The sequence below is a fragment of the Pipra filicauda genome, unplaced genomic scaffold (genome assembly GCF_003945595.2).
Source record: "Pipra filicauda isolate LSUMZ 115617 unplaced genomic scaffold, ASM394559v2 scaffold17_size4572894_pilon, whole genome shotgun sequence".
NCBI lineage: Eukaryota > Metazoa > Chordata > Aves > Passeriformes > Pipridae > Pipra > Pipra filicauda.
The window spans coordinates 3,729,813-3,744,714 of NW_024104287.1; the positions used below are offsets into that span (position 1 = coordinate 3,729,813).

The 14,902-nt window shown below is 49.7% G+C and overlaps 1 protein-coding gene across 1 annotated transcript; it reads right to left on the bottom strand.

Annotated features, from left to right (window-relative positions):
* Positions 1-302: 302 nt before the first annotated feature.
* PPP1R3B (protein phosphatase 1 regulatory subunit 3B) lies at positions 303-6,645 on the bottom strand. Its single transcript, XM_027721710.2, has 2 exons — positions 6,611-6,645; positions 303-3,713 (listed from the first exon to the last, which is right to left on the bottom strand). The coding sequence occupies exon 2, from the start codon at positions 3,680-3,682 to the stop codon at positions 2,822-2,824; it is 861 nt and encodes a 286-aa protein (XP_027577511.1). The 5' UTR covers positions 3,683-3,713; positions 6,611-6,645; the 3' UTR covers positions 303-2,821.
* Between the last annotated feature and the right edge of the window lie 8,257 nt (positions 6,646-14,902).

Genomic DNA, 14,902 nt, shown 5'->3' on the forward strand with positions numbered 1-14,902 from the left:
AGCAGGGGAAGGATGAAGGGTAGTTCAGGAACAGAGTGATTAGTGGGAAAACTTAAGAGCACAGAGACAAGGGCCTGAGGTCCTCCCTTCCCAGAGCTGCAGAGGCTCTGGAAGCATTTGTGTTGGCAGGAAGGCAGCAGGAATAGGCAGCTCTTTCCTGTTTCGGGCAGTAGAATTCACTGTGGATATGTGCTCCTCCCTGTCAATGGTCACTGGCAGGAAGGTGGACCAGTGTCCAAATCACCTCCCCAGTCCCATGGGTGTTTAACCATGATAATGGCAAGATACACAGCCAACATTTTGTTCCACCTTTATTTTAACAATCAGATAAAAACAGAACCATATTCTTAAAAGAGTCATTACATGGCAATTATAAAGTGCATTTTCCACTTGAATGTTGTGTACAAAAATATCTTTTAAAAACCAACATGCATAACACCCTACAAGGCACTTCCAGGCATAGAGCAAGGAGAGCAACCCTCACTTCTATGTTCACATTGGCAATGGAAAAAGGGAAAAGGGGAAAGGCCACAAGTAGTATTTTTAAACCGCTATTGGTCAAATAGTCAGTTCCCAACCTAGTTTTTACTTATGGCATTGCTCTTCTAGCTCATCTTCCACATTCCTCCCTAAGCACACCCAATGCACAGCCTGAAAACAAGCAGGTCCCATAAGGAGATATCACCATCCACAGCACCCCAGATCCACATGCCTTGTTTTGGCTCACAAACAGTTCTCCATAGGCATGAGAATGTGCCAGGAGAACATGACTTTTCTACAGTCAGTGTTTTACAACATTAGCATCATACACTAAATAAATAAAAAGTGTCACTCAAACTTCCTTTAAGTTTAAAACCAAGCCAAGCTAGGCAACAGTCCCTTCCAGAGAGACCAGATGCAGGTTACAAAGGCTGACTTGGGAAGCTGTTATAACAGAGGAACCAAGCCTGATGATCTCTGGGCTGGCAAGTAGATTCACCACCTCAACTAAGTGATCAAGCACAGTGAAGACATGTATTGATTTTGCACTTTGAAAAAGCAGCAGTTGAAGGCTAGCTAATCTTCCTGCAAACTCTTGTCCCTTTCAGCATCCAACAGTGATCCCAGTATCCCTTCTAGGTTAGAGTAAAACAGCTTGTAAGTATTTTATACAGTAGTCTCTAGAATTAAAAGCTATGTTAACAAAATTAAATAGTCTAGCCCATTGCTTCTCTCCAGCCCATTCATGGGCACCCAAAAATTATACAAAGCTTATGCACTAGAAAAAGTAAGATTGCTTTGACCTCTGTTTCTACAAACTATTCAGCACTCTCCCTTTGAGCTGAGGGATGAAGTTATTCTTCTTGGTTAGCACCCAAGAAGCTTTGTGTGGCTGTTGGGTACTGCACAAGCTTGCCACCTCACCTCAGCACACTTTCAGAAGATAGGGATGGCTCACATCTGTGATTAGTTTCATATCCAGAGGTGATGCCAGGATAACCCCACAACTCACTCTCCTCACGGCTAGTTCTTTGCATAGGTGGGGTGAGCCACTTTTTATAGGCAGAGAGATGCAAAGTCTGGGCATTTACAGGTTGAAATGCCATACTGCTTCAACAGCAAAGAAAGCCCAGCATGTTGCTGTTCATCCAGTATAGCCACAGCATCCTCACATGTGAGCAGTGCCAGGCTTTTAGCTGCCAAGCAGTCCATGGCTCAGAGTAACAAACCATTATGAGATCTTAAAAGCAATGTCAGTTCCAAAGCCTGTTTACCACAAAGCATTGTCATCCCTTTCTCAGTCAAGGCACTTCCATCACAGTAGGTACACAAGAGTCACCTTCCTATACAGGACACAGCATGAAACAGCCACGTGGTCCATTTGTGTTTAGCTCTTTTAACACCTGAGCAGAGTCTCCTGCACAGGACTCTGAGCCCCAGCTGGACAAAACTCTATTTTACAGTCCACAGGAGGAGGAACTGCGTTTTCAGGGTCCAGCACAGCCAACAGCTGACTTCTGATGTCCATCAAGAGGAAAAAGCATCATTGATCACTTACGATTAAAGAAATAGGAAAGTTTTGAAGAAGGCAGTTAAAGATGTCAACCCATAGCTGTGTTACAAGCACCACACAGCTACAGCTAATCTCTATTTTTGGTAACACCAATGGTATGAGAGTTTTTCAAGATCATCTGATAAAACAACTGGTGACTAAGCATATCAGATCCTCTCCCACGGGCACGTCTCCTAATACGGCAGGCTGTAGGGCCACATTTCCTGTCATCACATTGCATTTTCATTTCCAAAACACCCTTTCTGCCTCCAGTAGGAAGGGCCTCACTACAAGGACATGTGCAAAGAGAGGACTCCATTCCCAGCCATCCGACCACTCCATTTCCTGACAGGCACAGGCCAGCTTTGCAAGGAGAGCCCTGCAGCTACAGTACAGCCTGCTAAAAATATAATACTAGTACATATTTTGACAGACTCTTTTAATACTAGGCAGGCAATACCAAGCAGCCACCACTACATGGCTTAGATAGACAATATAAGCACTGTAGTGTTTTCCCTGGAGACTGGCAACTTTACTGAAGAGGAGGAAGAAGCAGTGCTAAAGAGACATGAGCAACAGTCCCTGGTCCTTTGATCATCTGGAGAGCCAGAATTGCTTCCCTGACTATAAGCCCACTGCCAGCAGAGCACCGCACATCTAGTTTTGCTGGGAGGCTTATGCCAAGCTCCAGAGCCATCCTTCTTCCACCTCTTCATACACCTCGTGTTCAGACCAGCCCCAAAGCCTGCAGACACGCCAGCAACAGTCAACCTGGGCTTTGTCCTTGGGTCAATAGTAGGGCCCGAGCTTCTCGAAGCCTGAATAACTGGGCCACTCAGGAAAGAGGCCATAGGAGCACTGAGGGCTCCCGAACCGGTCAAATGCACAGCCAAAGTCAGGGCCCTGTGGGGGAGGGACGGCTTCCTGAGCAGACTTCAGTGTTGACCATGTGATCCTGTAATTTGTGCCCCTGTTGTTGTCCCAGTACATCTTCCCGTTGCACTCAAAGGAAATGGCAAACTCGACTCTTTCGTGTGATTGAATTCCCTCAGGCAAGTTGATGTCAAAGGAAAATGTGTCCCGATCTGACCCTCCATACGTATCCTTGACGTACTGGCACGGGTAATCTACAAAGCTTTTCCAGGTGTCAAACGTCATTCGGATCTTCACAGTCTTTTCAAAAGCGAGGTTCTTCACCTTCACCGTTCCCACAACAGATCGCTCCTTTAGCACGCAGTTTTCAAGGCAAACACAGTCTGTCTCAAGGCGGTTTCTGAAGGCCAGGTAGTCCACAGAGGGCTGAACAAAATCCAGGACAAAGCTGTCCTTCTCCGCTGTTGTCAGACCCACAATATTGTCTATCAGCTCTGTGATGTTGAAAGGAATATCTAGTGGATCATCAAACTCCGAGAACACCTTCACCATCGTCAGAGCAAAGCCTCTGCTATCTGCAAATGACACCCTCTTCTTCACTTTGTTGTGTGTGAAGGAGCTTGTTGCCTCTTCTGGCCCATTCAGTGCAGCCTTGCTACTCAGCTGGATGCAGGGTCGCAATGGCTTGCTTGGCTTTGGAGCAGTTTTGCAGGCACACTTCTCTCTTCGCAAGGGTGAAGAGCACAAGTACAGCTGCATTGCTACATCCACAGCCATTGCTTGCTTGTGAGGAAAATAGTCTAATACTCTGGAAGATGAGAAGAAGAGTCAGTTGATATTAGAAAAGCACTTTAATATTAATTTTGTCAGACAATTGATACACCACTTTCCCCCAGCCATCCCAAATAAACTTGCTTCTATCAACCTCCCAAGTCTCTCAGGCTGAACTAAAAGCAGGTACTTGTATGGTGTGATTTACAGACACAGTGAGAAACACGCTATAGCAGAAGGACCAGAGCCTGTTGTATCCTTGAACAAGATCTCTTCCAACTGCTACAGGAACAGAGTCACCATTTGAAGACACACACACAGGCATTGCCCTACCAGGCTAGCAATAGCAGGCTCCAGAGAATTCCCAACCCAAAGCAAAGCCCATGGCTCAGTCCTGCCAGTGTTCACAAAACCCAGAGATTATTAAATTTCAATGCTACATAAAGCAGTATTCCTGCTGTGCTTTCCTCCCTCCAGGAGAGATTCTCCCCAGGGCTTCAGAAGCTTTTGTAGGAACAGGAATTCAGTTTGTCACAAGCTGCTTTACACAACTGACTTCACCTTTTATAAAGCCTCATATGGCCGGTATTTTTAGAGGTTAAAAAGCACTCGTTCAGTTGAAGTACATTCTTTGCTCATCAGAGTCTCCCAGACCAGCTCAGTCTAAAATGCCTGCAAGTAGCATTTTAAGGACAGCAACAGTCTGATACAGCAGCAGGGTAGAGACTTGGCCAGCACTGCTCTGCACCTTTCTTTCCTCTACTCTACTTAAAACAGATGACAGCTCAGAAGGCCCACCAGCCAGTTTTACCTCCAGCACAGAGTTTGCACGTGAAGCCTCCACAGCATTTGTGCTAATCCCCTGGGAGACACCTATAGAGCCACAAGGCTCTGCTAAACACAACTCATCTACTCGAGGTTGACCCTGGCTTTGGAAGCAAGTCCTTCTCCCAGAAGGCACAGGCCATGTGCCCCTCCACCACGGCCTTTCCTGCTCCAGCACCCAGCCTCCAGGGGTGCAGCACCATCTCTCTCTGTGCATCCATGCTAGGGCAGCTCCCATCTGGCACCTTACCAGACGTAGCCCTGGGGTTGCCCCTGCAGCCAGGCCTCTCCCAGAACATTGAACATTGGACCTATCGCTCCTGCCCTTACACTGAAGTGCAGGTGGATGCTTTTGGCGGACCCTCTTCGGCCTGGCTCTGGATAAGCCACTGAACAGATTTATCATGCACATCCTCCTTAAGTCAACTGTATTGCAGCTGACCTTAAACACAGAGTATTTCCTTAATAAAAATCCTGTTTGGTTGCAGGCCAGGCTCTAAAGCTGCTCCCACCACGCAGAGCAGGATGACCCATGAGCGTTAGCAGTGACCACCAGCCTTGTGATGCGGCAGAGCTCTGGCTGCCAAAGCCACTCACAGCCAGCTCTAGTGCTTGATTGCTGCTCCCATGCCAAGAAAAAGCAAGAGTAACACTCTCCAATTCAGTGCTTTAAGTCCCCACCCTGCAACACCAACACAGCGGCTCTGAGTAGGCTTTCACAGCATTCGTTCAGCACGAGCATCTGTTTATTCAGAGCCCAACACACCCACCAGCTAACTCCTTCGGCATTGTCTCCTTTCAGCTCAAGGGCAGCTGTACAGGACAGACAGCAGATCCACCTGTCTGCTAACACTTCTGTTCATCTCTACCTGGTTTTGCCAAGTTTTTATTCATACACACTTTATATAGGTCGTTTCCTCCTTTAAATTAATGCAGCCTCCAATGCTTCTCTTACTTGGGTCAGTTTCTTTTGCCTCTTTTCCCAGGGAAATTTATTCAGCTGAATTCCTGTAACTCTGAGAAGTCAGGTTTCATAGTAAGCCTTGGTTATTCACAGCTTTAGAATGAAGAGGCATGAAATATCCAGCCCAATTGCATTACTTGGAGCTTTTTTCCAAGCTAAGAATTATAGTAAGAGCTTTTTACGCTGACTATGAAAATAAGCTTTGTGCTTTTACAGCTCATTTGATATCTCAGACAACTCTTTCTGCACTTGAGAGCCTGCTGATAGCCAACTCACAGCCAACAGAGTAAAGTTCCCTTTTGAGGCTGGTGATGGCTGTCTTGAACTTCAGATGCTTTGAAGGTGGGAGCAGAGATATAGTTTCGGGAGCTCACATAGGTAAGAAGGCTCGAGGAAGCAAGCAGTGCAAGGTAGGCAGCCCTAGGCAGGTACAGGGGCCGATTCCTTTATGCCTCCTCTCAAAAGGGGAACAAACTCGACTCTGCCTCTCGACTTCTTCCTGCAGCTTCACTCTCTCCAGAGGAGGATGTCGCCACTCGCTACCCCCTCCTCTATTTCTAGGAAGGAGAAGCAAGTCAGAGCACAGGCATTACTTACACCTATATTTATTGAACCCCTTCGGTTGCCTCCGCACTGCTCCCCACGCTACCTGGGGCCAGGTAACCCCCTGCCGAGGGCTGGGCGTGCAGCAGCGGCCGAGCCAAAAGCTTGCAGCCGCGACACGCTACCGGGTGAAGCAGCGCTCGGGCGTTCTGTACCCCCTCCTCCTCATCGACTCAGGAAAGGCCGAGCCGTCCCGAGGGCACAGCCCAGTTCCCGCGGGCATTTGCCCGGGCGGTGTGTTAACTCGCTACAGCCCGGTCCTTCCGCAATGCACAGCCAAGCCAAGGCGCCCAGACCCAGGACAGGCAGAGCCCGGGAGAGGCAGCAGAGCATAGCCCGGCGGAGGGGGAGCCCCGCCGCCCCCGGGCTACCGCTCCCGGCTCAGCCGGGGAGCTGCAGGAGCCAAGCCCGGAGGATCCCGTCCCCATCCCCGCCCTCTGCCCAGGAGCGGCACCGCGGCGGGGAGCGCCGGCACCGCTCCCGCACACCCGAGGGGGCTGCGACCCCGCGCGGAAGACAAAAAGCACTACCACTACCATTACCATCACCACCGTGCCCGGGCTGGCGGCGCGGCGCGCCCGTACCTGGTGCAGTGCATGGGGCCGACCCAGCAGCCACAACTCGCCGCCGGGCGGGTGGGGCCGAGCCCGGCCTCTTAAGGGCGCCGGGCCCCGCCCCCAACGAGCGTCAGCCAATGAGCGTGCCCCGAGCGGGAGCCCGGCACGCGAGGGGGCGTGGCCAGCCCGAGGGGGCGGGGCCGGGGAGCTGGCGGGTCCCGGGAGCAGCGCAGGGACAAGGGACACGGCGGTGCCCTGCGGGGACACCGCGCCAGCAGACCTGCCCCCCCTGCAGCAGGGCGAGCTTGTTCTGGCAGAAGGGACAAGCTCTGCCTCCGGTCCCTCACTGTCCCGCTGCTCCTGTGCCAGGGTGCCGTCCCTGTTTGTCCGGAATCACAGAATCAACCAGGTTGGAAAAGACTTCTGAGGTAATCGAGTCCAACCTATGACCGAACACCACCGTGTAAAGTAGACTATGGCACTAAGTGCCACGTCCAGTCTTTCCTTAAACATTTCCAGGGATGATGACTCCACCACCTCCCCATTCCAATATCACTCTTTCTGTGAAGTAATTCCTCTTGATGTCCACCCCAAACCTCCCCTGCCACAGCTTAAGACTATGTCCTCTTGTACTATAGCTAGTTGCTTGGGAGAAGAGGCCGACCCTCACCCGGCTACAACCTCCTTTCAGGCAGTTGTAGAGAGCGATAAGGTCCTCCCTGAGACTCCTCCTCTCAGCCTAAACAACCCCAGCTCCCTTAGCTGCTCCTCATAAGACTTGTGATCCAGACCCTTCACCAGCTTTGTTGCCCTTCTCTGGACACGCTCCAGCACCTCAATGTCCTTCCTGAACTGAGGAGCCAGAACTGAGAAGGCTTTGTGGGTCCCACAAGTAAGCAGCTAAATCCACAGGAACATGCTCTTGAGACAGAAAAGACTTTTTGGGGCACCCGTCTTCCTGGCGGAGCAGGCCCAGGGTGTTTGGGTTCTCAGGGCCGGATGGAGAGGAGGGTTACTCGCACACCCACATCTTGTGGCTGTGCTTGTGTCTGGGTAGAAATCTCCAGCGAATACTCCAAAATCTGCTTTCCAGGCATATTTATGATATGCAGTGGAAAAAATTCTAGAGGTGGCTTTCCTCCATGAGAAAAGAACACCTGCAGGGCCCAGCTGGCACAGAGCCCAGCCCCATGGGAATCCCTATCTGGCATATGTGCAGAGCTGGGAAGATGTTTCCAACATCCTGAAAATATCTGCCAGGCAACTTGATGCTCTGGCATAGACCTGCACTGCTTTGCAGGGCCAGCTGGGCCAAGGGATCTTCCCAGCTGCTCTCCTGCCACCAGTTTCCATTTCTGCTCCTTTCGGCTGCTCCTGAGTCCATGTCAGCACAGAGCCTGATGTCCTCAATAGTGTGAAAAGTGTGCATAGACCTGGCCTCCCTGTCAGGGAAGCAGCTCTGGGGACAGAGGATGTAAAGCCTACTGAAAGGTGGAGATGGTGCATTTACTTTCTCCCCATGGGGATAATAGTATTTACCTCTTTTTGTGCCATATCTGGCCTCTAACTGCACAGCTGTGAGCAATGCTGCTGTCTCTCACCTTCCTTACAGAGTAGAAAAGCAGGATTGAAGTGTCAACATTTGTTTTCAATTAACTTGGAGAAACATAGAGAGCTATTGTTAAAGCTGGAGACTTCCTGCTGGAACATACCATTTAATACACTTATTACTCTGCAAGGCAAAAGCGTTTTTTTGAGGGAGAAAAAAAAACCACCACATTTTTTGTTTTATAAACCCTTTTTAGATGAAGGCAGTGGTAAGATTTAAAGCTGGGGAGAGAGCTGAAAGATGTACCCATTGCAGGAGTCTTGCAGACTTACAGTAGTATTTCATGTGCCGAGGGTATGGTGGGATTTCAGCATGTGGGAGGAGGGGAGCCATGTTCAGGTTTGCCCAGGAGCAATAGACAGACATGGGATAAGGTGGTCACGGCTCATGGGGCCTCTCCAGTGCTGCTTCCCCTTCTCCAGGCGGGGCCACTGCAGCCTGGCTTCAGCCTCGTCGCTGGTCCAGAGAGGTTCAGGTGGAAATGGTGGTTTTAATGGAATAAGCCCAAAAACTGGGAAGCCCTGACCTGACTTAACACTTGTCCCTATGGTCTGCCACACATTTCTCCCATGTATTGCTTGGCAGCTCGGCACCACAGATGTGCTGAGGGAGATGTGGGTTTGTCTCTATACTGTGCGGGCTTTGGCCAGCCAGGCCCCCATCCCCGGGGTAGGAATGCACCCCACGTGGCTTTAGGGCACGTTTCTGCCCTGCAATACAAGCCCTGTTTGCTGTGAGAGGGGCAGGGTGTTTCACAACTGTGGCTTGGTGTTTGCCCCTAAAGCAAAGGTAGGTGGAAGTTGGGGCAGGACATTGTGGCGGACTGTGGACATGGGCTGTTATCTTTGGGAAGCTGAGATAGTGGCTATATTTAGCTCTATGCTAGGCCCTTGCACAGTGGTCTTTGTGATTTCCCCACAGCTTTTCACCCCTCTGCCTTGCTGAAGGATGGGAAGAACTTAATCGCTGTCATGGGGAAGAGGCATCAGGCTGCTTCTCCCTGGGGGAGCAATCCAGAACCAGTCTCATCCATGGCACACAGCTCTGGAAGGAGGGTCCCACTCTCCCATCACGTCTACCCTGGGGTTTGTTCCTGATTCAATGAGTATTTACTCTGGGGTGTCCTGGTACAGGACATGGTGGCTTCTGCACCCTCAAGTTCAGCCCCGCTGGTTTGCTGCAGAAAGGGAGGCAGAGCTTCTCCCTGCCTCCTGAAGAGCCCCCCTTCCCTTGCCGCAGTCCCTCAGGAGCTGACTCTAACAGCAGGCTTGAGCAGGTCCTTGGGGACTTTTCCTGGTCCTGCCACCTCCTCAGTGTCCTGTTGGAGATGGGGTGGATGGAGCATCTTCTCCTCCCTGTTGGGAACCTACATGCTGCTGTGACAGCTTGGCTTCCCAGCAGCTGGCCAGTGGGCAGCCCCAGCAGGGAAGGGGAGAGGGGCCAGATGTGTTGTGCAATGTATCCACAGGCTGCAGGGCCAAGGCTCAAGGGCGAGTGCTGTAAACCAGCAGAGTGGCTGATGTAACAGTGCTGGGGCTGCTGCCATGGGGCACCGCATCCCACACCTAGTGCCCCTTCTCAAATCAACAGCCCCCTCCTGCTACCTTCTTCTTCCTACACCCCAGCTGCCACCTCCCATTACTGCCAATGGCCACAGAGGCTCCAGCCCTCTGCATCTCCACATTCGACTGTGCCCCCAGCCTGGTCGGGAATGCTCGGTGGTGCAGTTGTGGTCAGGTCTCCACCTCTGGCTGTTGGAATCTTTAGGGTGGCGGTGAAGGTGCCACACTCCCTGTGCTTGCCACAGCGGTCCACTGAGGCAAACAGTGCCCGCTGTGGTGGTGTGGCTGATGCTGCCACAATGTTGGTGCTTGTCAGCAAATTCCAAATTGGTGGCGCTGAGAAACTGCTGCTGCTGCCTTTGAGCCAAACCGCAACACTTGAACAAGCAGAGAAGAATTTTTGTTAAAGTTTATCTGCCTATGACAAGGCTGTGACAGTAACTCTTAAGTAATCTTAATCAGATGTTGCCTCACATCAAAATGCTAAGGGAGAAACTAATTTTGGAGTAATTTTGGGCAGCACTGGTGTACTGCAGGAGAGTCAACCCAGCCAGTACAGAGTACCAGGAGTGGTAGCAGTCAGCAGCATGTCATGCCATCCTCCAAAAAGGACACATCCATGGTTGAGCTGTGTGTCTGGCTAGCTGTGAGTTCCTCCCTTGTTCCTTTTAGACATACCAGTTGGTTTCAGCCACACTCCGTGGAGGAGTGCAAAGATCACAGATCCCTTTAAGGTTTCATGTGATTCAGCAACTGGTGGAGAGAGACCCAGTGAGCATCCTTGCTGAGCAAAAGCAGAGAGACACTTGGATGCAGTGCCCTTCTGGCCAGTCAGTGTCTGTACCTGCTGGCCAGCCAGCACTGACAGCCCCTTGGTCAGCTATGGCCAACACGACAGAAATCTGTAGGAAACATGGTTTCTCTCACCATCAACTTGGTCATAGCTGCAACTGCATGCTGAGGCCTGCTGTGTTGCTTAGGAGCTCCTTGTAGTCCCAGGCCCCTGTCCAGCTCCTGCAGGGTCACAGCAAATGGCTCCACCAAAGAAAACTCTTGAGAAGTCCTGTCGGGTGATGGGATTCCCCTCTTTTATTTTCAGAGATCTCAAACTCCTGTGGCTGTCCCAGGAAATTAAGCAAAGAGTATTCAAGGTTTCCCAGTTTAAAAGAAAATCCCACTCTTGGTTAAGGCTCTTGACTATGCTTTGGGGAGCTGTGCTCCAAGGCAGAGCTCTGCACTCCAAGGCCAGCACTGCTCCTCCTGCCTCTGTCCAGAAACGAGGAGTTGCTGCAATGTACTGGCTGAAGGCCCAAAGTAGGGTATTTACCTTGGCATGTCTCCCTTTGGATCTCGTGCGCATCCATGGTCAAACACTCCAAGGAACGTGTACTCTGCCCTGCTGAAGACCATGGCACGTTCCCTTCCAGCCCAACGTGCACAGAGCAGATGGTGTGAGGCCAGTTGCAAAGCCTGGCCCGGTACTGTGTGCTGTAGAGAAAGACTGGGTATTACAGAACTGCGGTTCTTAATATTAAAAATGCCTAGCAAAAGAGACCTAGAAAACTCACGCAAAAAAAGGAGATTATGGGGGAGGGAATGAATGCAAATAAGTTACTACAAAGGCCTTAAGGAAAGCTGCTACTCACAGGGAGAAAGGGGAATGGGCCTTCAGCGAAGAAAGAGTTCAAAGGGCAAGGAAACAAATGAGTGGAGAAACTAAATGACAGGCAGACAGGAACAACAAAGAGGTAGGTCCTTGGCCAGGCACACAACCTGCTTGTTGAAAATGTTGTATCAGTGCTAAGGCAAGGCTTGATACCAGGTTAAAAAAATTTCTTCCCCAGACACCGGGACCCAAGAGGGGACAAGTCCCTGCAAGAAGAGAATGGTACCTCCTGCTTTCTCAACATTGTGATGTTCTTTTCAGAAAGCTATTTGAAGACCTTGCCTTCCTGCAGTCTACAGATTTCATTCCCATCAGCAAGGTTCTGGAAAAGCTGTAGTAAAAGAAAGGAGGTTGGTCGTCTATCCCAAGATTGCACAAAGCAGTGCAACAACTGTGCACCCGTCCTTACAGTACAAGCCCTCCTACATCAAGGAGGATAGGAGCATAAAGACACAGCTTGGACTAGAACCTCAAATCCTCCAAATTTCCCATGTGCTCTTGCAGGAGAGGGACAGCAAGGGCTGGGCTGGAGCGGCAAGAATTGAACAGGAATTGGGGCTATTTCAATGGATACACTGATGCGATTGCAGAGAAGAGGGACGCTCAGGTCCTCTAAGGCAGGCTGAATCAGTCCAGCTGCACTGACAGCTTGCCTTGTTTACACCGTGCAAGTATCCAACTGGCTGAACTTGAACCTAGATGCATAAGTCATAGTGAAGCAATGTGTATTTTAACTTTGGTGCCCTACAAAGACTGCAAGCCTTATTTGGTGGGGCAAATGTCTTGGAAACTTGTGCGTATCCAGGCCTGGGGACTCAGAGGGCTTATCTTTTTGTGCTTTGCCTGAAAGCCACTTGCATGCTGATGAAGGCTGAGAGGGAAAAAGCCAGACTGAGGAGTGCATGTAGTTCTTAATGATAAATGTGATCCTAAGCTCCTTTCAGGGATTCATACCCTTCAGCTGAGCCTCTCTGAGCACCCAGGCTCTCTGCTGCAGCAGAGATGGTCTGTTCCTTCAGGAAGCATTTTGTCTCATCCCAAGATTAGTGTCAATGAAAGATGAGATCTGTTGCTTTCTGGACTTGCCTAAATTTGTGCATTCACTAAAGAGGGAACCTGAAAATCAGCAGAAACAAGATACCTGACTATTAAATAGTATCTCAAGCACATGCCAAAGGAAATGTCAATGGTAAAGGCAAGAGCTCAGGGTGCTGGGGAAGGAGGTCAGCTGGAGCTACTCCAATCATCAGCCATTGCATTCTTCGAAGAAGTTTTTCAAGTGTAACCTGGCTTTTTGATTTGGAAATTTTAATTTAATCCTAGGTGGGGAGGAAACTGATATTCAAGGATTTACCCAATTAACCAGAAGCTTGAAGTTTCCTTCTTGCAGAAACTGAATGCTAGCAAAAATTACCCCTCTCTGGGGATCCTGCACTTCTGAAGTTGCACATTAAATGCTGCTAAGTAGGTCACTTGAGATCCCAGGTTTGGTGCATACAAATACCTCCAGTGTCTGCAGGTATAGTGGCATTTCCTCCTCTCCTGAGTGCTTAGGATTCTGCAGAGACAGCTCTCTCCCTGCCTGATCTCACAAGATCCAGGTAATCTGATCTGCACCTTGCAGGAATTGGTTATGCTCAGCTTCTTGGCACCAGAGCAAGGACTTCTAATCTTGGATTGGATGAATCAGAATTTAGGAAATGTGCCTGCAGACAAGAGACACACCCAGGGCAGGAATTACTCTAACGGGACCTAGAAAGGAGGCTAGTTATTCATAGGAAGGCTGCCTCTGTCTCTGGTCAGGGAGGAGGAAGTCAGGCCATCAGATGGTATGGTAAGCAGCGTTCCAGTGCTGACAGCTGGGAATAGCTCATGTCCCAAGCCCATGGAGCCTGAAGCATTTTTGTCTGTCTCCTTCATCCCTCCTCTTCCTCTAGTCTTTGCTCATCTCCTGTTACTGATCTAGCCAGCTTCCCTCTGCTGCCATGAGGAAGAGGAGGGTGCTACCAGCCTTCACCAGCAGCCACTGGTGAAGTGGCTGAAAACCAGCATAAAGAAAATGCAACCTCCTCCCAAGAGTAAAACAAACTGCTTGGTGTCCCTGAAGTTTCCCTAGATGCTACTGAATCCTGAGCAGAAGTTAAAGTGCTGGAAGGCAAGTGAAGGTGGTACAGACACAGTAGGTGGTGAAGGAGAAGGTCTTTGTCTTTGTAAATGGGAGGCCAGCTTATTGTGATCTGAACTGAGCAACACCAGCAAAGCTGGAAAAAAACAGAAACAGCCAGGGGCTGCAGAAAAATCAGTAAGTTGAAATAAATATGATGGTTCTGAAAGTCACCACAAGAAGGTTGGGAATTTAATTTGCTGACTTGTCTGCTCCTGAGAAAGGAGAGACAAATCTAGAAGAGGTGCAATAGTGTGTAGCAGCTAAACATCTGCTGGTGACTGCTGCACTTTGGATGACTGTTTTTTGAGAAGGAAAGTGAATGCAATATTGCTTTTTCATGTCTTGTGCAAGAGGACAGCAACATGGGCATTGGGTGACTCACATATGTAGACACATATACACGTACTTGCATGCGTGCACTCTTGCACAAAGATGCTCATGGAAAGTTGCAAGTGTCCAGTGTTGTGCTCTATGCCCAAATAAGCTCCAAGAGCAGGATATCATCTACTGTTGAGTTTTTCAGAGGACCCTGCAAAGAATGTGGTTGCACAGATTTTGAGCCATCTTAGGTTGTAATCTTTTTCACCTTCAGAACTGCAGTGTTAACTCAGGCATTTTTTCTGAAAGTCAAATGCCACAATAGGCCATGTTTCCTAATTTTTCAAAACCACTTTGACCCCCACCATACTAGTCCGATTTTGGACCACTCCATCAAAACTCATAGTGCAATGCTGAAAAATTTCAGGCAGTACCAAACACTCTACACTAATTATTTCCATTCATCTAAGGGTCACTTCAGAATGCAAACTCCTGTGATGTTCAGGCTCCCAGTGTGGCAACAACCTGGAAAACAACAAACACTGTATTTTCTGAGGCTGGCTGCTGTAACCTTATCATTTTGAGACTCACAGAGCACTTTGGTCAGCACATCCCAGAGACAGAAAGGTGCTGTCATGTCCTGGAGAAGGGCTGTATAGCTAGGCTGCCTGTCACACAGAGGGATGACTCACTTCAAACCCTGCCAACTTTCTCAGTTCTCTTTGATTGCCTAGTCTTCAAATTACTCAAGTCCGGTCTTCTGACTTCACCTCCCTCAGGGTCTGGTTGGTTCCCTTCCCTCTGCTGGCTGGATCCTCTATGGGAGTCCTTACAATGCCTAATGCAGCTCAAGTCATTGCTGATGTGAGCTGGATTTGAGCTGTTTCACAGCTTTGGGACAACCTTCATAGCTCTTGGTCGCACACCCCCTAGAGTTGTGGTTATGGTGGAGTTT